Source organism: Echiichthys vipera, assembly GCF_963691815.1.
Source record: "Echiichthys vipera genome assembly, chromosome: 13".
NCBI classification, from domain to species: domain Eukaryota; kingdom Metazoa; phylum Chordata; class Actinopteri; order Perciformes; family Trachinidae; genus Echiichthys; species Echiichthys vipera.
Genome location: NC_139838.1, coordinates 10,712,682 through 10,735,286, shown reverse-complemented (window position 1 = coordinate 10,735,286; position 22,605 = coordinate 10,712,682). Strand labels below are relative to the sequence as shown.

The 22,605-nt window shown below is 41.7% G+C and overlaps 1 protein-coding gene across 1 annotated transcript in view; it reads right to left on the bottom strand.

Annotated features, from left to right (window-relative positions):
* trim71 (tripartite motif containing 71, E3 ubiquitin protein ligase) overlaps positions 1-11,186 on the bottom strand; it is a 30,008-nt gene extending 18,822 nt beyond the window's left edge. The window contains exon 1 of the mRNA XM_083925618.1: positions 9,405-11,186. Coding sequence (XP_083781744.1) covers positions 9,405-10,139 — 735 coding nt within the window. The 5' untranslated portion in view covers positions 10,140-11,186. The remainder of the gene's footprint in view (positions 1-9,404) is intronic.
* Positions 11,187-22,605: the final 11,419 nt, after the last annotated feature.

The following is a 22,605-nucleotide window of genomic DNA, read 5'->3' as shown; positions in this document are numbered from 1 at the left end:
CTGTGAAAGCACGTTCGCTTAAAGAAGTTCCCCACTTTTCACTGACAGTGAGATGCTCAGATCATCTGCAGTGGTCATGTTCAAATGCCATTCCTAAACAGTTTCCATCGTCTCTATGCCTGCTCTGTTGCACGCATGAAAAATGCATTCCACATGTACTTCCGAATATGTTTTGGAGTGCTTTTCAAAGTAACGGCTTGCATGACTAGAAACCTGATATACAACTGGAAATTAATGGATTTTCTTTTTGCAGGAAGTACAATGATAGCTATTGGGGTTACAAGAGGCGTCCACCATGTTATGATGAATTTCACACTAATTATAATGTCACACACATGCGCAAGCAACTGATATTAACTGTGCCATTTTAGAAAGATATATCTGTTAGTGACCCCTTCTGAAGTAAGTAGGAAATACGTGGGCTTATTTTTAGAGATGAGATCAGAGTCCGTGTTCCCTCAGGGGTTTTATTTTTCCAGCAGCAGTGTGCAGGGCCTCAGGTTAGCGGGATCTGATCTGTAAAGAAAATACTAAACTATTATTTTAACCCAGAGAAGCTAAATACATTTCTGTTCAAAGGGGCTAACTGATAAGCAATTCCCTCAGAAAAGATAGAAGATTTTATTTATGGAGATTAGTATAGGCCTTTTAAGTATGTTTTTGTTCTGTTTCTTCTTTTTTGTAAGTTATGGTGATTAACTGTGTGGACATAAAACGGTTTGTTCATAATCCTTAGTGTTTCAGGCCTTTGTGTTCTGTCTGTTACCACTGAAAGGTGTGGACACAAACAAACACACCCTAAACCGACATTTCTAGAAGCTGATGACAGATGTCAGTGTGTTCAGCAGCTTAAGACAAACGCATGAAGGTGTCTTCCTATTGAGAAAGACAAATACTGCACTAACACTAAAATGACTTACTAAGGGTAAGCTTTATTTTAAACATTTATCCATCTGTATGTTCAAGGAGCCTAACTGCACTTGTTACAAACGCCCTTTTTTGCACTCCATTTTCCTTCTGTGCATCCGTAACTAAGATTTGATTGCATTTAGATGATAACTACGCACACAAAATATTGAGTAAAAAAACATATTCACATGCAGCCAAAAAAGGATAAAAATGTGGTCTATAATTGTATAATTCATCATTCAATTTTCAGACCTGTAAATGCTGTTTTTAAATAATTTTATTATCGTTTAAGCCCTCTACAAGACAACTCGTCAAAGATTTATGTCATATATTGTGCATTCATTTTGGGGATTCTTAACATTATGAGTTATGGCCATGTCAGTTAAAACTGCCAAGAATATGAGAGATTGGACGATGAACGCATAACTCGTCACACCTCATTCCAACACATTAGGCAGAAGCGGGATGGCTTAAACACCAACACAACATTTCTTTCTGTGTAAAGAAAATATTACAGTGATCATATTGTGGAGCGTTTCCTGCACAGGCAGATTGAGCGTGTTACACAACATACTTTTCTCTCTGAATCATCTGATCTGTGAGGAAACCTGCTTCAGCATTCTGCATCTGTTATAGTTTGGGATGAAAACTAGGGAAAGAGAAAGATTAGCTAAATGACTTCAGTTATGAAGGACCAGACAGAACCTAAGACAGTCTGGTATGTCCAGGCTGGATAATCTGGGGAATACCCAATCCCAGCATTCCCAGCCATCCCAGAACGCCATCTGCCATACAAAGCTCCTTTTACGGGACTCACAGACACCTACTCTAATCTTTTCCAAACAGCCTCCATATATTGCTCACATATAGTTTTTCCCTTCCCTCTCTGTTCCCTCTTTCAGCCTTCTCTCATTGCTATTTTCTTTCCTCCTCCACCGCTGCCACGCCCTCTCGTGGCAACCCCTGTTGGCTTGTTGCCACGGACACAACACCCACACAGACACGCCTGCCGATGTTTTGAAACTCTGCCAGATACGACAGGGGGGCGGTGGCCGTAAGCCGGCAATCTGATTGGACGGCTCAGAAGGAAAACAAACCACAGTCAGCTGGCCTCCTTAGCCAGCGAACATGTGACTGTCCTGTGCTTACTACTTAAGCAGTAAAAGAAGGAAGCAAAGGAAGAGAACGGGTGGGAGAGATGGAGCTAGATAAAAATCAAGGGAAAGAGAAACAGGAGTTGAACAACAACAATAAGAAAGCTAAGAAGAGAAAGGGGGATAAACATGGGGTGGTGGTGGGGGGGGGGGGGGGTCATAGCTTTGAGGAAACAAGGGGTGAAAGGGAGAAGCAAATGTGGAGCAGCAGAGATGTAACAAATGTGGACTGTATACAATCACAAACCAGCTGTTCTTGGTTCCTGTGACATTAGAGAACCCACATGCTTAACGACCATGCATTTGCAAGAGAGATAAACGGTCAGTGTTCTGTGCGCCACTCTGTCCCATCATATACAGCCTTGAGCTAAAAAGCATGACCTTTACAGGAAATGGCCTGGTTACACAAAACAGCTGATATGTCAACATGAGCAAATGCCTGTCACAGGTAGCATTAAAATTAAAAATTCCAAAAACGCTAATTCCTTAAGTGAACACTTTAATAGATCATCATCCTGAGGTAATCCAGTGTACATCGTTTAATAATCTGCTGTTAAATTGCCTTGCAATTTAATTCAGAAATGATTAGAGTTGTCACAATTCTCCATATCCACATTTTGATTTGACATTCGATTTTAAGGTCACAATTTGATTTGATTTAAATAATAATAATAACACATTGTCACCTAAGTTTTAGGCTATCAAGCTTTGATTTGTAGAGATCAGTAGACCATTAGTTATATGCCATGACAACTGTCCTTGACGTTTTCAAATTCTTCTTTAAAAAGAAAGGTTAAATGCTATCAAGTGTGATATAAATGCCAGAAGAAAGAGAATCATTGTTCTGGCTTTTGATTGAGATGATCGAAAATTGAAAGCTCACTTTGATCCATCTGTGATTCAGAATCATGACACCCTTAGAAGTGATTTTTTTTTCGGGGCTAGCAGAAACAACATTTATAGGGGACGTTTTGGGTACCAGTGGGACAATGAAATATGATCCAGGCCGGCCCATTTGAGTGATAGATTCATGAGTCTGAAGGCTTATGAACACCAAAACACAGTGGTTTCTAAGACAATTAGGAAAGAAGGCCGCAATCTTTTTATCCTACATCCATGTGATTAAGAGGTAAAAAGCAGAAATATGACGCAACCCAATACAGAACTTGGACTGACGGCATTGTGTTGCATTGAAGTCATGTTCAACCGTTTTGCTGGACGGCGTTGGGATGTTTTGTTTTGTTTTTTTTGGTTGACAGTTTTGCATAAGCACCCACATTGTCAATACTGGTTCCAATCAAATCAATGAAGGTGGCTGCATGTTTTCATACAGTGCTGTTGACTGTCAAGGTGACGCCTTACTGCAATGTTTCACACAAATCAACTAAGCTTTAAGCGATAGTAGATTTTCATCCTAATGGCAACCGATGGCTGCCTAGAACTATAATACAATACAATTACAGAGTAAAATGTTCAAAAACACACTGTCTCCTTTACCTACAGTGACTGTGCTAACAGTTTATTGCAACTGCTAAAAAACAAGCAGAGTCTTCTTGGCCTAATATTTAAAAAAAAAACGTAATGTGGATAAAACATGGCTGGAAGCTGTGCAATGTCCCCCAAACAGGGTTGAACGTCAAATGTGTTAACAGCGCAATCCCGTCGAGTGAGGTCAAATAATGACCAATTAAAATCCCATTTGTGCCCAACCACTGAGTAGGAAGTGGCAGGTTCCAGCTTTTGAGCGGGGCTTAAATCCTGTTGTCAAAGAGAATGTGATAAATGCCTAGCTTTCTATCTATTAAATTTATACGGCCCAAAGTCCTCAAATGGACATCAAAGCTAGGACACACACACGTACACGCTCCCCCTAAGCCTACATGAAACACATTCACAACACACAGGAAACAGGGAATGCTCTCTAATTACTGGGCACATGTTGTGCATTAAAACCCTGGAAGTACGACTTCATATAATCTAACTCTGCTGGCTGTATGGAAACACACACACACTAAAATCCTCTTCTGAGGATAACTACCTACAGATGGGAGATGCTCTTAGAAAGGAAAACGCTGCTGCCGCACACTCACACGGATATTTCCAGGAGTGATGAAATGTAATCACTTGCCCCTCAACAGCAACAGCTGCTAAATCATGTTGAGGAGACTTTCTGCATCCATAATGTCCATCGTCTCTGACATAGAGCAGACAGAGAGTGCTGATGAGAAAGGCAGGAGTTGTCAGAGGAAATACCCAGTGTGTGTGCGAGAGAAAGAAAGAGAGAGAGAAGAGGAAAAGAGAACCCAGGAGGTATAAACTCAAGTTACAGGAATTCCTCTGGCCTTGTATCAGCGGCAGTGTTGGGTTAGGTTTCCTTACAAACATTCTCTGCTAGTAGTGAGCTCCAGAATGGGGGAGTAAAACTGGGGATCACAAAGCAGACCCAACATATGTTTAAGTGACTGTCCTCCTCTACAGAACTAGATAATAGAGCAGAAAAGTAGAATGTGGAAATGTGTGACAAACAACAGTAACATCCCTAGACCTCCCACTGTCTTCCTTACTTTAACGCTGGACAAAAATGGTCCTTGAGGAGATACAACAGCATTGGTAGGCTGTCAAACTGATTAGTTCAACTTCTTATAAACACTTTGTATTGTAGGCGCTCATTGCTGAGCAACCACTTTCTGCTCTCAATCTGCTTCAGTAGCCCACCCAAGCCTACTTTATAAAGACCATTTGTGGGTGTGCGTCTTGCCGAGAAGCCACGCATGTGCACAGCGAGGCGCGTGGTCATAGTGACAACAATTTAATCTAAAGCACATAGTGACATTTTGTAGGATTATCATATCATTAGCCGTCTCTCAGATGGAGCTGTGTATGTTTTTGTATGTTGGAGGGCTGACATCGCAGCAAGCAGAGGGCACCCTTTTGATGTAATCCAATTTTCCATTTCCACTTCACACTCACAACGTGGGACCCTCTCTAACTGCCAGTGCTTCAGATGACAACCGACATTTATGCCGTTTAAGTAGGCCAACATATTCGCTCATGTGTGCACAAACCCTATATATTCTTATCAGTGTGTCGCCGACTCCCTTTGCTGCCTAAGGAGTCTTATCTTCCAACTGAATTCAATTTACAGACAATCTTTCTGTTTCGATCATTAGAGAATCTATTTCTGATTAACAATGGGTTAACTCAATATTACTGATGCATCCCTGTGCACAGAATTGGGCGAAGACTCAAGTCAAACCTCTCTCTACATTGGTGAAGTAAAAAATGAAGCAATAGGCTAGATTGTGCATGTCCCTCCCAGTTTCCAAATTCAGTGCCTTACCAGATATCCTTCCATGTACATGGAACTGAATCAAGGACTGTGTATGTACTTACAGAGGCCTACTTTTACTCAGTAACTGCCAATGTTGCCAGTTGAAATTAAAACTGTTGTTGGTCAATTGTATAAGCTGTAGCTTGTTAATTAATGCTGAACATTCTTTCGTTATTCAGACCTAGGGTCTAAAGCTGGAGAGTTGTACATCTAGAGAAATGTAATGAAACATGTTCCTCCAAACCAGACCATCCAAATAAAACAATGATATACACACAAAATAAAACAAAACCTATATATATATATATTAAGTAGGCCAACATATTCACACATGTGTGCAAAAACCCTATATATTCTTATCAGTATGTGTGTATATATATATATATATATATATATATATATATATATATATATATAAACACCATGTAAACACCGTACCCTGGGTAAATTCTGAGTTTTCATACCCCGGTTTACAGACCTAGAGAACTCCTTTAGTAAACGGGGTATTCATGCATGTAAACAGCTTAAATGTTATGGGGTTATGGAGTAGTGTGGGGTTTTGCGACTGAACATGCTCCGTATTATAATTCCCCCTCACTACTACACGGCAGTGGCTTTTGGCCCCGACATAGAATAAACCAGGAAGCAACGGCACCGAAAACAACACAAGCTTTACCTTTAAACCAAGTGAGGACTTTGCCATGGCAAGTAACAGCATTACCAAGAAGACTCGTTTCTGTCATAGTTCTGACCAGCTTTATGTTGGCGGAGTGCCACCTACTGTACAGGAGGTCAAGCTACTCCCGTAATTTTTCCATTCACCCCCGCTCATGTATACAGGGTAAACCTCAATAATCTGATTACTCCCTTAACCAGAGTAAGACCATTTTAGGGTTACTGCTGCGGAATGACAAACTGGCGCTTGCTCTCAATTATAGTATGAATGGGACCACGTGCAAGTCCGGTGCAAGTCTGCAGCATATTGGTATGAGGGCCCTGACACCACTGCAACTTCAAAGAAGTAGCCCAACAAAGGTATGCCTTGTGTCTTTGGTTAGGAGTTGCACTTTAATAAACAAAGGCCACAGCTGATGGCCAGCTGACTGCAGATATGCATATCTGTTTTGGGCTTGCGTGAGAGGAAATGACCGGTCAGTATTTTGTATTCCAAAGGCCAAAAAAAACAGAACAAACTGATGTCTACTGGAAATCTGATTAAAAGGATGACAGGATAGCAAAAACAGTAATTACTATTAGAAATGACATACTGCACTGCAACAACTGATTAGATCCCTTGCAGCAAAGGTTTCTGTTGTCCTCTTGAGTAACCAGCTCCCACCACCCATAAAGCTAGATGATATAAATATCTGGTTAGAGCTTTTATGGACAACGGCATTCAAACATTGTATCTAAATCTCCCCCTTTCAACACACACACCTTTAGGACATGACAATTTTCTGAATGACCCAGCAGGCTCTAAGGATTGGGGAATCCTCCATTAGAACTAAGTGGTAGGAGGTGTTGTCCAACCACATCAGAAATCGATGACAGTGACAAGCCATTGGTCATAGAGAAAGGGAACACACAATTTTGTTTAACGCAATTATTGTACCTTGTTACATGACGCACAGCACGTAGTAAAAATTTGAACATTAACAACTGTGCCTCCCTCCAAAGTCCCACCCTCTTCCCCCTGCCTGACCTCTGACGCTCGCTCCTACTCCCCACTGCGACGATGACAGGCAGGAAGCTCAGCAAATTATTTAATCCCAGCGAATAAAATTATTAGTCAGACTTTCATCAGAAACATACGAGAATTTAATACTGATGAGTTTTAATGCTGATTTATTTTACATTTTAGTGCCATACGCTTAGGAGAAGCATTTTAAGACTACAAAAGTGTAAAAATGCCAGAAAGGTAAGAATTGCGTTAAATATGGGGATAATGGTGCACATTTTCTCTCCTGAATTCAATAAACTGAGATTGGGAGATGTTCCGCTTGACACGTTATCACACAAAATATGAACATCCTAAAACGTGCAAACGTGCCAGAATCGATCTTTCCAACAGAATGACTGGGTATATGGGGAACCTTCTTAACATATGATGGATGTGGAGCAGGGGGACAATGACTGCATGCTCAGTGCTCAAAGGTAAGGAAAGACTAGCCTTCTCCTGTGTCATTCCCTCCCCCAGGGCTGAATGAGTGAGTGAGGCACTACTGGGAAATGAAGCTCTTACTGGAAAATCCTGGTCGTCTGTTTACTGGCAATGTGGGGTAGGGGGGGGGCGCAAAAACTGTAATTGGAAATGTGAACTGGGCTTTTGTGACTGGGCGCTGAAAGTTTTTAAAACTACACACACAATTACTCATTTATTGCTGTCGATTCATTTACATTCAGCACATTTTAATAGGCACTACTAAAAGTTGAACCCTACATTGCACGTATTCCTTTTCTTATTCAAAATTATATTTAAAATATAATATAGAGAGTTATATAGTTGAGCCATAAAACAGAATAGTAGAAAAAAAAAATTGCTTCAGTTTTCTACAGGGAATCAAAATTTGTATGTACGACAGGTTTTCACCAGGTCGTGCAACAGATATTTTCTTTTAAAAGCCGAACAACTCAACTTTGCTTCGTTACACCACTGTCTGGGTGTATTTCAAGTCTTTACGTTGCAGCACCAGCATATATTTCAAGGTTCAGTTAACAATGAATGGCATCCTGCCGTGTCTCAAGTGTCTGGCCGTAAGGCAGTATAGTGTACACATGCTACTGTTAATTGAAAGATTGATGTGTAACCCAAGTCTGCTAATTGGTTATGTGAGAAAGTTAACATGGCTTTAAATCTCGCAGTAGTACTGCCTGAATTTCCCCGCTGGTGATCATTAAAGGCCTATCTGATACGACTTGATTAATAGAGTTATAAGGGAGCTCATAAATATACTGAGTGATTTCTGCACTCAATTTGCTGACCTACCTGACCAAACTTACAGACCTTTTGATCATCTACTTGACAAAAGGACTGCCTCCTCGTAGTTTGCTTGCTTACATGCTTTTTTTATGAGCACATCTCTGGTAAACAGAAGATTTGAAGTGGTGGTTTTGAATGATTCTTTGTGAAGGAACTCAGTTTTACAGATCTGTTGGATATATGCACTAATTGACGGGTCTAAGAATGTCTTCAATCGAGGACAGCCCTACTTTCTCATTCATGCTATCGTGGGTGAGAAGTGTATTCTCCAGCAGCAGAGCAAACTTCCTCGAGCTCCTCAACAGAAACCAGAAGTAGTACAAAAATGACATTCCGAGACCCCCTATCAATGCCATTTGTTTTTCTTCCTGACCATATGACTAAACCAAGAAGAGGCTAGGTTCCTGTTTGACAGGCCTTTGTAGTTTACTTTGCCTAGATCACATGGTCCAAAAAAGGCCTTTGGGGCCTGAGTTGCTACTTGTCTTTCCCATTATCTGAGAAAACCATCAACCATAGTATGTCCATGGGTAGGACTTCTAACAGTCATAGAAACATGTGTGCAGTTACTACAGGGGCCTCTCTCTGCCCCGAATGGATGGTGTGGTACAGATTAACCAGACTCTGCATGTGTCTATGTATATAAGTGTGTGTGTGCACGCAGGGTTAGTGTGTGCATGTAAATCCAGCTCAGTACACGTGCCTGTTCGTCTCCAGGGAACTAGGTGAAGAGCCACTCAGCTCCCTTTGAACCTAAGGCCATATGGCCCCAAGTATGGTTCTGTACTACACACACAACACTATTACATTATAGGGGTGGGGATGTGTGTGTGTGTGTGTGTGTGTGTGCAATGATTACACTTTCAACACCACAGTGCCAAGACATCCCAAAATGTGTCACGAATGGAGTATAAGATAAAACAAATATATGTATTTTTGCATGTCATGAAAATATATCCCATCCATTTCTAAAATGTGTCTGTCTTCTGTCTTCCCAGGTGCAGTAGATTTTTTCTTGTTCTCTACTAACCTCATTGTCATGGTGTTGACAGAAGCTCATGTGGTCCTGGAAGAGGGACAGCAGGGCAAAGTTGTTCTGCAGGGACTGGGCGAGGGACACAGACACCCCTGGCTGGCCCGGGTTGCTGTTGACATTGATCCGGCCCAGGTGGAGGTTCTCTCCCAGGCGCTCGATGAAGTGGTCCTTGGTCAGTCGCACCCTCTGGTGTGCCCGCACACAGTTGTCACACAGATACTCCTGGCAGTCAAGGCAGTGGGAGGTGGCTGGGTTCTCCTCATCGCAGGAACTGCACTGAGGCTCTCCCAGGTGGTTAGGGTGCAGGAGGCCTCCATGAGGGTGATGGAAACCAGAGGAACCTCCACCTAAGCCCCGATGGAGGTGGTGGCCATTCTTGTTATGAATCTGCTCCTCAGAGCTCACCACCACGTCCAGTAGGTTGCTGAAGAGGAAGTTAGAAGAAGGCAGAGAGTCCACTCCAGCCTCAGAGATACACACCTTCTGGTCGCAGGTGGGACACCGCAGCTTCAGCGGGTCCCCGGGACTGCGCTGGCCCTCTAGGCACTGCCTGCAGAAGGCATGGAGGCAGGGCAGGACATGGAGCCGCCTTGTGGTCTGGCTGGAGGAAGACGAGGTATGTGAGGAAGATGAAGAGGTAGAAGAGCTGGAGGAAATAGGAGCAGAGGAGCCGCACAGCTCTTTGCAGAGCGGACAGGTCTGCAAGTCCGTGTCTGGAAACGAAGCCATCTGCAGCGTTACCGAAACACAAGCTCAGTTTACAACATACGCAGCAATGAAGTTGAGGTATTTTTTTGCGGACACATCGGCCCGTTGTGTAGAAAATAAAGTTGAATTTGAGGTAGATTCATGAGGTATTAATGTCAGTTCAACAGTGAAAACGGTGATCATAGACGTACAGATTCTTCTCTGTATTATATAACTCTGACCTGATGCAAAACAAGGAGGTAGGTTCTTCAAAGATTGTTTCTGAGGTAACAAAATAAAAAGACTTATGAGGTCATATCAATTCAGTTTTGTAAGGCGTGGGTGAAGCATCCGCGTCACTCTTTCGAATAAGACCAGATTACAGTGGGCGAGAATGGTGCTTCGTTGAGGCTCATAAAATAAACCCGAAACTGGAGGGACACTGGATCGGCGTCGAAGTACTGGGGGCTCCGTCTCTCCTCCCCCACCGACTCGGCAACATGACTAGGGGGCTCTGCGCTACGGAACAGCACCCAGGCGACGGTCAAATAATTTCTGCTTTTATTCTATGTTCTGCTCTCCAGTGTAGGTCCGTGTCGACGCTGTGGCTTCTCTCTCTTCAGTCCACCATCGGGGCCCATTCGGGCGGCGCTGGGAGTCGCAGCGCGAGCCTCGGACCGTGAGACGGTAAATTATTCATCAAAGCAACCGTCTCATAGTGTGCTTCGGGGTCGTCAAACACAAACACAGTTAGTCTCCGAGATAGCCAAAACACCAGAAAGGACGTTTTTCACGAGCTCCCGTGGGTGAATTCACGGGTCCACCTTGTGAAGAAGAGGCCGCTTCCAGCTCCCCTCGCCCGTTCAGTCCGTCGGCTGCTCGCCCTCCCTGGTTCTGCGTGGAGGAATGCGCAGGCTCTTCCTCTGGCAGCGCAGACCACGGTGCCCGACAACCGGGGAAATGTCGGTCCAACGACCGTATGCGCCTGAATTACGTCCCTTACTTCGTTGTTGTTGCCGTCGTTCACTCCCGGGTGAATTAACATAAACATACGGCGTGCGCTCTCATATGTGCGTGCTGCTCGTGCTGCAGCTCTTCCAGCCGCTCTTATTCTATTGAGAAAAAATGGACCCACTTCCGCCCTCGGGAGAGAGGGGTGTGCGTCAAATGCTCGTTCCCGATAGGGAGGGGAGTGTAGGTGTGTGCGTGCGCATGCACGCGTGCTGTCCGGCTCCGTGGCGTCAGTGAGGTCTGGCGGACAGTTTCGCCTCCAGCTAAAATCTGACCCAACACTTTCAACAGTCCAATAAGAATTCACTTCAGTAACCAGCCTCCGGATATTCAGGATGTATCATTTGGAAGCCGCGGTCTGAAATGAAGGATATAAATATTATTTTCTACATACATGTGTACATCAGAAACAAGATTTTTCAACATTTAAACGCTTGTTCGATAATAGTAATACACTGCATTTGCATAGCACCTTTCATACAAGAAACAAAGCATGAAGTGCTATACTATAAGGAACATGACAGAATGAACATAAAACAAGGATAATAAAACACACTTGATAATAATCAAAAATAACGTCAAAAATAGGAAAATAGAATATACAAAATGCATGAAACCCACTGAATAATAATTATGAAATAAAGTTTACACTCTCTACCAATCAGTTGAACAGATTTGGCTAATTCATTAATACATCACCTTGTCTTCTGTGTATTCATCTGATTTCCTGAACTCTAAATGAAGAGACAGCTCATTTTTGGCTGTTGGAAACACATATACTGTAGTCTAATGGGAATATATCATTCCTCCGATGCACTACTCAGACAACGTGCAGTGTGGTGGAGTAGACAGTGGTTTGTGAAGCACAGAGTGGGCTAGTTAGAGTCCTGGGATATGCAAGGGCACTGATGGGCTGTCTTTCCTGTCTCTCCCCCTCCTTCTGAAATAGTTGGGAGCAGAAACACCAGAGTGGACTGTAAAACTGGTAGAAGTCATCTCAAATCCTATTAATGAAGTTATTATTCAGCAGAAGTCATGAGAACTTGAGTGAAAACATTATCAAAACACCATTCCACCATGTCACTATACAGGTTGCCTCCTCCATATTTATCGTCCACACTTTAGAAGCATTTGATTTGGCTGCACCATTTGTACATCCTGGAGAGGAAAATACTGACAAATGTAGTGCACAAAGTCTAAACTTAGGTTCAAGATTCAAGATTCAAGATTCAAGATTAAAGAAGCTTTATTTATCCCGAGGGAAATTATTGTGCAACAGTTTCAATACAAAGATGGGAAAGGGTCAGAGTAAAAATAAGCTTGACATAAATCAAATCAAAATAAAGCTAACATCAAATAAATCAAACAATAACTAATGTGACAGAGTGCAAAGGACATTGTGGTTAAGCGTAGGTATATACAATATACAACAATACGCACCGTGCAGTGTAGCAGCATACTGAAATAAGGTAAGTACAAACTAAATAAGTGATAAGGAGCGATAAGTGTCAAAGTGTAGCAGCATTTCTTACTGAACTAATTTACAGTACAACTAAATAAAGTGATGCAGTGATGATATAAAGTGATATAAAGTGACATTTGCTCAGGACACAGTGTCTCCATGGTTCCTTACCTGACCTGACCTGAACCTGAGGTTGTTATCTAACTGGGGCCCTTAACTAACTTAATGTGACATAGGTCACAAATGTTACTCCATTTATGTCGGGGTTAAAAAGAAAAAGAAAAAACAGTGAAAATGAAAGGTGGTGAGTTGATTTACAGCAACTTCGCAAGGTGATCAAAGTAAGCAAGGGCAGATAAAAGGATGAATCATTTGAAAACGTGCCAGAGGTTATGATGATACATCAAAGTGAGAAAACATTCCTCCCCAAGGAATAATCCATAATACGGTGTTACACACAGGCCCCTCATAAAGCCACTGCAGGCAACCGATGAGTCTGAAAGAAAACACACACACACAAACAACAAAAAGGTGTAAGGATTATTTCTATCTCTGGATGACACACACACCTGAACACAGTTCTATTACAGCATCTCATCTGACTGAATGGTGTTGGGATAGCACTTTCCTTATTCAGAATTTACAAGCTCTATATATACATTTGCAGGGCCGTGTAGCGTCACTTTCTACCTATATATCCTTGTGACATCCCAACATAGAGAAGTCTTGACGGCTCGTTTCTCTGTGGATTGAGCGTTTTGATACTTTCACCGTATTTATGCAGCACCTCAAGGTGCTTTATAATACAAAAAGTCATGTAAATGTCTCTTTTTACAATATGGGACCTTTAACGTATGTGAAGAAACAGGGGCCTACAGTGTCTTGCTGAACACTGCATATTGGTCCAACTTGCTGCGTGGTCCAGGGTTAATCTCTATAAAGAGATCAACGTCAGACCGATAGCCGATGGGTTCCCAGATTTGTAAAAAGCTGCCATGGTTGAAATAATACAATGTCAGTGTTACTCGTGTTATCTTCCCCTTCTCATAATCTTTAGCAAAAGTGGTTGCCTGTGAGACCTCTCACTCGCCAGTGATCTTCTAAGCCATGTAGTTGTTGCTGTAGAATTTAATATTCAGCACCTGGGCAATTGTTTTTTCAATCCTCTTTTTGGAGTTTTAAGGTGGAAAGTGATTTTTACCCTCAGTTAAAAAACATCTTCAGTGAAAAGAATCTAGTCTGATCACATGTCACCAGCCACCTCTTTTTAAACTTAACATGTCTTTATCGGCTGCACATCTTTAGACGATCATGTTACTGTTCACCTAACAACGCAGTACTTCCCCCTGGTGGTTCAGTTGCACGGTAACACCGTTGCACTAGGCTTTAATGATCTCTAAATAAATGCATACACAGAGATCAGAGGTGCAAGAAGTGGCAGCTGATGCCAGCCACGTGGTTCTTTGAATTCAATAACCCACCGTTTGAAATGACAAAATGCATTTGATTTGCATTCCAAATAAGGCATTTGGATTTTTTTTCCTTAATGTGAAAATAAAAAATGTAATATAGACCATGATCCTGATTAAGCTGCTGGTAGATCAAACCGACATCTGCTTCTATCCTCATTGACATCGCAGTCATGCACCTGAGGTGTAACCTGTGCCTTGAATCTAATCAGAAACCGTAGACAATAGACATGCAAAAATATTTAGGTGATAGTGCCATTTGGTTATTTTATGGTGCAGAAAAAAGCTATATGTAAATTCAGCCCCCATCATTTGTTATAAAGGCGTGGTGAGGCTACTTATGCGTCATCTGGACATTGAGCAAATGGTTTTGTTCTTCAATTACAGCATCATTGGTCCAAGCACCAAAGTGTCGGCAGATATGTGCAAATGTCAAATCACAATCAACTGTTAGCCCTTTGGAATTTTGCATCATCAGACCATCAGAAGAAAGAAAGACTAGAGTCATACTTTTGGAGCAGAACTATTTTTTATATATATATAAAAACGCCATACAAAGAAAATGTAAATCACAGCTCTTGAACAAGCAACAATTGAGGTTTTGGCAATCAGTAAGAGAATACAGCAACATAATACTGTCAAAGACTAAACACCATTATAAAAATATACACATATGTACGTATATACACACACTCAGATGGTATTTACATTGTTGTTTTAAACTAAATCTAATACTTGTAACAACAACATGCTGCTGGACTGTTTCCCAAGAGACTATGTTTTTTCTAATAGTTAATCACACAAACACTGAGTGACATAAATCAAAGACAAATGAGCTAAAAGAACTCCTCCAGTAACAATAAACAAAAAATATCCTTTAACATATTTAAAACATATTTGAACAAAAATAAAGTTATTTTCTTTGTAAAAAAAACAAAAACAAACAAACATTACAAAGTTCTGGTGTTAAGTCTTTGGTTGTGATTTTCTGCTTCTTAGTCAAAGGCTTAATTGAAATTTGACCATTAGTTTTACAAACATACAGCCAACAGGAATGTATACGCATTCGTTTTCCTGATTTCATTGGTTGTTTTCCCCAGAGTCAACAGATTTCTCTGGAACATATGCAGTTTGCCGGGAAAGGAAAGTTAAGTACCTCCAGGTACTGCAGGGGAATAACCGCTTGGTTCAGTGCGTCCACACCTCATTGGCCCACAGATGATTGTGACGGAGCCAGCATCGAGCAGAGGAAATGTCAAGTGTGAACACTTGATCCTGTGACGAGTTCACTGCTGTGTAGTGAACAATTAGTTTGGGCTGAGGGATGCAAGCTGCAGAGAGGATGCGGCTACCCGCGGAGAGATACTCACTCTCACAGCTTTGAGTCCTGGAAGAGGAGGAAGCAGGACCATCATGTACATCATCATGTACATACAGATCACAAAATACGTCCAGTGTTCTCACACAAACACAAGTTACCTTTTGAGAGTGATAGTGAGGCAGGATGTGTTGGTCTCTGAAAGGTGACAAATGCCCGTTGCGTTGACAGTGATAAACATCTCCAAGCTGAGAGCAAGCTCCACCTCCCCCAATCGACAGGGGACGGTCAGCGCCATGAAACCAGGAGGAGCTGACACACCAGGGTAGTAACCCATACTCAGAGAGTCTGATGAATATACACATTGCCGCAAACAGTGAATTCAAAGACATTTATTTGTCTCATCTTTTTTGCTTTTCCTAAATTTGGTTTATGATACAAGTGGAGCAGCCAATAAACCAGAGGGCTATACTTACGTTTGAAGACTTCCCGTGCCCGGAGCCAGAGGTTTTGCTTGCCCAGTTTGTGCAAAAGCGTCTGTAGCAAAGCATCGTTTACTGCCAGGTTTTTAAAGAGCATGAAGTCCATTGTGTCTGAAGCTACAGGAAGTATCTGTCTGTCCACACACACTTGCAGGTGTGTGTTAAAGAGAGGACCATACTTGGAGATGTCAATCAAGTCTGAGACAAACAAAACACATAAAGAATTACATTTGATCATATTGAGGACTGGAGCCAGAAACACATAGCTTTGCCTATCTAAAGAACAACTACTGCACTAAATCAAGTCAGTGATCTATAGAATCTATATCTATCCACTTAGCTAAGAAACTGTGTACTAAAAAAGGTCAGCACAACATTTAAAATGCTGTAAAGATTTTTCATACATATCATTGGGCTTTACTTAACAAATAACTACATCTAACTGTCCTGGTTTTCCCAATGTAGGAAAAAACAGGACCAATTGATGTAGTTATTTTAGGGTTAAAGAAAAGACTGTCTCTTCGCTCTGAGGACATTTCTGCTCAGATGATGATTTGTTTTGCTTTTCTAACAATGTTGAATTGCTAGGTTGAACATTTGTTCGAAGGTAGTTAATATTGAAACTGCAATGGCCTGTTAAAATTCACAATAACGATCTGTATGCGCAACAGACCGTTTGAAGTAGTTTGCCATGTGATCCTGCAGAGGGTGCTCTAAATATTCATTATCAGTTTGACCTATTCATGCCCTGTGACCTACCAGTAACACTGTATGCTGCAAAAATGACAGACATTAAAAAAAAAGGCTGATGACTTTGTATAAAGCTGCTGTCTCACTTCACAATGATGACAAATCTGCAGTTTATGTCCTGATCGGAGTGGAATAACGGTAACATTACTCATTTGCTTTTGGGAAGGGGCAAAAATACTGGTTGCTGATTGGATAAATCTAGACTAGACTAATAAGATCTAGACTAATAAGATCAACAAAGTGTATAACATACCAACAGCGTCGAGGCAACGCTCAGAAAGTAAACATATCGGTAAAGGATATTTGCCGTTAGTGTGGTTTTAATCTGTAGATTTGCATTACACAATCAGTGTGCCCGGTCCATATTCAACAGCAGGATCAAAGAGAAAAAAAGAGTGAGCGAGCGGCTAACAGAACTAGGGCTACCGCTGTCTGAAAATGTGTCTAGATCAGGTCGGATTTGTATGCGTTGCATCACACATAAACCCACCTCAAAACGTACGCTGATTGGACGTTCGCTTGGCAAACGGCCCCACCTTTTCTCCGTTGCACGTTGCCAGACTTATCTGTGAGTAAAATACCATGCAGTTCGCGAGATCAGGATGGTCTCACGGGGCTAGTCAATCAGTGCGACGGGTATAATTTAAATGCATTAAGTGAGCGGCAAGTGACGCTATGCCAATAACTACCCAGGATTAAAGTAAAATGCTGGTTTATTTTGCTGAACGGCGGGTCATTCAGATGCTTATGAAATGTTTGGAAAGTGTGGTGGGCTCATAGGTTTGACTTCTGTCATTCACAACTGAGTGGTGGCAGGTTCGGACCCAACCCATTGAAGTTCCAGCTTATCTGGGTCTTGGTACTGTCTCTACATGTTTCACTGAACCTCAACAAAGAGGTCTATAACAAAATATTTGATTGAAAGCCTATTTGACTAAAAATGATCAAATTTGGATTCTTAACATTAAAAAGGCATGCGGTTTGTCTCTCACCGTTTGGCTCTTTGAGTCCAGGGAGATTACAGAGGACCTCCAGCGTGTCTCTGTGGGAGGTTTTCTCAGCCAGACGGATCAACACACGAGTCCTGCTCTCCAGATCAGCAGGCTCACACGGCCACGAGCACGAACTCAAGAACCATTTGTTTTCTGAATGAACAGACACATAAACAAAAGGCAAACACAATTTGCCAAGGCACCATGTTTTATAACAGATTTCCAAAGTATAATCTACAACACACCCTTGTATACAGTACTGTAAGTATACAGCAGCGGTATAGTACAGGGCTATTGTATGTCATTAAATGGTATTCAAGCCAGTAAGATCTTGAGGTTTCTAATGTTTGTGATGGATTAAGCTACATCAGTGTCCAGCTCCATTTCAGAATCTGATTCCTGTTCAGTGAGAACAAAGTAGTGCTTTTCTGCCCCTGGTAAAACTGGGTGCAGACCTTCAGTAGAAACACAGGTTGCATTGCGAGGTGTCAGAGCAGTTACCTCGGAGTGTGTTTAGAGCCCCCTCCAAGCTGCCGCTCAGGAGGAAGAGCTCAGTAGCCACAGTGACCAGGTAGCAGCGTGAGGCTCCATCTTCATTCCCAAACAAACCCTTCAGTGTTGAGTAGTTGACCTTTGACATGGACAGTACTTCTACCACCCTCCGACCCTACATGCGCGCGCACACACACACAAATTACAAGGCAATACTCACTTAAATGATCTTTTTCACTCAAAAATGTGATCTTTGATTACAAAGATAACCAAATCTTTTTGAACCTGTTGTATTTATGTTACTGTCGTACCAAAAATTTCCCACATGATGTCAAAACATAACAAGAACATCGGGCTGATTTGATTATTTCAAATGTTAGTGTAATATTATACGAAAATCAAATCATGTTAAAAACAGCGGGGTGGGGGGGTGGGGGATGCATATATACCTCTGGGGCGAAGTGAGGGCCAGCGGTTAGCTGTCATTTAAGAGGCTGAGCCCCTAATTATTAATAAACTTTAACCTCCAACAAAATAAAAACTAGCCGGGTACAAATTCCCCCCCTCATGGTGATATGACCTAAACATACAGACTAGAATGTTTTTTGTACCAGGCCTTAAATAGGTATCATTATACTGTAAAAAAACAGCCTATTTAACTTGGGGGTCGATAAGAAACTGCTCTACAATGAAACCTGCCTCTAGTGGCCACTTGGAAAACAGCATTTTTTTGCACTTCCGTATTGGATCAACCAGGAAGTCGATGTGTTGGGGCTTGGTCTAAAAATTGTTTTTTCTACTCGTGTATTTAAAATGCAACATGACATTGCCATGCCATTTTCATTTAAACACAGATTATAGCTGGTTACACAGCCCCTGCAACATGAATGTTGCACACCATTTCCAGGACTGCGCCGACTGAAGACGGCTGGCAGATCACGACAGAGATCAGATGTAAATGAGAGACATCAAGACGGATTATTTACCTTGGCCCATTGATGCGTTTTGTGGTATCTTAACATGAGAGAGACTCCAATTCTGCCTAAAAAACTCCTGCTCAGGCTCTCCTCAACTTCATTCTGACACACTGAAAAGCAGAATAATCGAATGATCAGGATTGGTTATGTATTATTGTGGGGGATTAGTGATGAAACATAAGCATGGATTGCAAACAAATGCATTTAAAAAACAACAGCTTTTACCTGTCTCAGCAAAGGCAGCAAAGGGCAGTGACAGCTTGTCTTTGCTCTCAGACAGGAGCGCTATCGCAATGCGCCCGCTGATTCGGCCTACTTGGTTGGGGTGTTTCCTGGATTGGCAGATGGACCTGAAAACCTCCCCCATCCGCCTCCAGTCCTCTTGCTTTGTACAAAGCTGACAGACAGAAAACATAAAGGCAGGCCTGAATACAATGACAGAAAACACAAAAACCATTTCAACCCTGGATAAGTTGACTAACGTAATCTTCTGAATAGAAGCACAAACCTCTATTTCCACAATGGAATGGGCCAGATTCAGGTACTCTGGAGAGGGGGCACCGGCGGAGAACCTTTTATAATAAATATAAAAGAAAGATGGAGTTATTAAGTTACTTTCACTAATTGTCAAAAATAAATCACACATCATTTCAGAAATAAGAGTCCTGAATACAGTAAGTATGGATGATATTAAACTACTTGAGAAACAATGATGTGAGTTGAAGTTCCACTCACTTGTAGTTACCAGCCACTGAAGCAATTGGGTTTGGAGAATGCACCGCTTGCCTGAACTCAGGAGTGTTTTTGACACTGTCTAGGCAGTCCAAACTCAGCACTAGGCCTGCATTGGCCATCTGTCAGCATATATGCACAATCAATTCTTCACAGTACACACACACAAAAACAAAATATAGATCCTACTGCCTTAGGGTAAGTGAAAAGTGTGTAGGAGTCGAGATACCTTGAATGTGAGCTGCATTAATTCAGGTACAACACCCATGAGACCCTTTTCTCTCACAATGTTGAAGAGGGCCAACAGGAACTCATGGCCAGGCTAGCAAGAGACGAAGAGGAAAGAATAAGTGTATTTTACATACTTATAAGTCTATTTGTATGCCCATTAATGGTACTTTGATTCTCTCCCCATGCCAAATTCAACCTGTCGCCTACTGGACTCCACGGTGGACAGCAGCGTGACTTAAAAAATGGATGGAAACAGAACTGACCACAATCTTGTGGATCAAGCTGACGCGGAGGACTGAGAAGATATCGGACACCATGCCGGCTTTGAGCAGAGCCCAGAGGAGTGACAGAAGCACGTGCATGGAGAAGAACACGCCTGGTGGGTTGTTCCGGTAGTAGCCTGTAAAAACAGCTCCTGGAGACAAAAGGAGAAGACACAGAGGGAGAGAGACGGGGGAGATGACGCAAAATGTTAAACTAGAATTTCTGGCTTGGTTGTGTGCCTCCACCAACCAATCAAGTTGCAGTTTACATCCATGCCTGTCCAGATTTACAATATATGTAGTGAAGACTTTGAAGAAAACTAATAAGAGGTATTAAGGGTATACAATTAGAATAGATAGAACTGAAAGTAGCGAAGCTATAAAAAAAAGCAGATCTACAATCAGATTAGGGACAGACGGATTGACAGAGACCACAAAAAAAATCAATTGATACATTGAAAACTTACCTGCTTTTTGAAGACACATCGGATTTTTGGAGAACCGCGTCACTGTTTCAACGCACAACTGAAAGAGGAAAAAAGTGAAGTGACTCCCCAATTCTGAAATTAAGTGTGGGATGACAGCTACGGCACAGCAGAGGGGGATGTTGCCTCTGTGATCAACACCTGTATGAGAGCTTTAGCGTGACGAATCGATCGGTGGCTTTACACAACTATGACTTATAGCTTTATACCTAGAAATCAAATGTTCATTGTCTATTTAATCTACTTTCCTAATGAAGGCAAAAGTGCATTACAGATATGCACAGTGCTCCAGTGTGTTCAGGGTTCGGCAAGATAAGAAAATATTATTTTCACTTGGAGCGTACCTTCTCGTCCCCCTCCACAGGTACATGGTGGAAGCGACACGTCTTGAACCCACAGGAGAGCGACTCACTGAAGTACTGCCTGCAGTACTGAGGGTTTAAAGGAGGAGAAGTTGTTACATTACTCAAATTAAAAAATTGAAAACATCACATCTGTGGAAGGAGAATATAAATCTGGATTAAATATCATTAACAGGAGGAGCATCTTTGTAACACACAGCTCCAGGCACTCATTTTCTGCCTCCATCTATGCACATTACTTAGATGAAACTACCCGACTGTTGAAAAAAAGCTCATCCATTTTATTCCTATGCTACATCATTTATTCTAAAGCACACTTGAATGCCATCCTGTCCGATAGTTATGTTAAATATGGAGTTACACTTGAAAATCAGCAGCCAGCGTTAACGCATCATCGCATACAACCTACAATAAGAAAATACTTTTCGGTTAATTATGTCTAGCTCTGATTCATTTTGGCAGCGTTATAAAATAAAACAACTGATGCCTTTTTGTGACTGTTCTTTTTTTTTTTTTCACGGAACACTTACAGCCTTAAATTTCCAGCACTTTGTCGCTGTCGTGTTTCCTGGGTTTGTGATCTGTGGCACTGTGGGGCGAGCAGAGGAGCAAAAAGCAAAGTCACACACAGCAGCTCAAGTTTCACCCTGCACTGAACATTTGCGTTGGCAATTAAATGACAAAACGAGGAGGTATCCAAGCAAACAATATGCAAGTGACAGCAGTTACAACTTCAGTCTATTGTCATGGGCTGTTTCCATTTCCCCTCACCGTTTCTTGCAGTCATAAGTGGAGGGGTGTGATTGAGCATGGAGTTCGAAGTGTGGATGGACCGGCTCCTATTATAGGGTATGAACACAGTGATCGGCAAAACAATGACAGATTAAGTGGGCCGAATGTGACGTGTGCAAAGAGCTACCTGTCCAGGAGCCCATTTACTCGGTTGTTGTTGGCATCAGGCTGACCCTGTTCAAAAACACAAAACAGACTTGTCATGAAGTTTACTTCTTATTGAAGTAACTCAACCTCTTTTGCCAACATTCTAGCGCCCATTACTTCATTCAGACAGCAAACAAAATGTTTTTGTAGTTGTTATAGCTGGATATCAGAATGGCAAGCTCTCTTGGTATTTTTTCAAAAGATCATTTTATACCTATCTTCTTAATTTGGCTTTAGTTTTTGAAGTTTTAATCATAGTTAACATTGACATTAATTAGATCCCTGTTTTTTGTTATCGATTTATAAGATTTTATAGTTTTATTGTTGTTGTAATTTTTAGTCTTGCGAAACCTGCTTTATTGCTGTTAATTTTTCATTTGTGTTTGGCATGTGCAGCTCTTTGGGCTGCATGTTTGTATAGAATATAGGTTAAATTGTAGTAGTACAGGATATTATAACTTCCTCTAAAATCCTATGAGACTATTCCTTTGAAAAGGTACCCAACACTCTGGGTTATTTATTTATTTTTAGTGAGAATTGTAT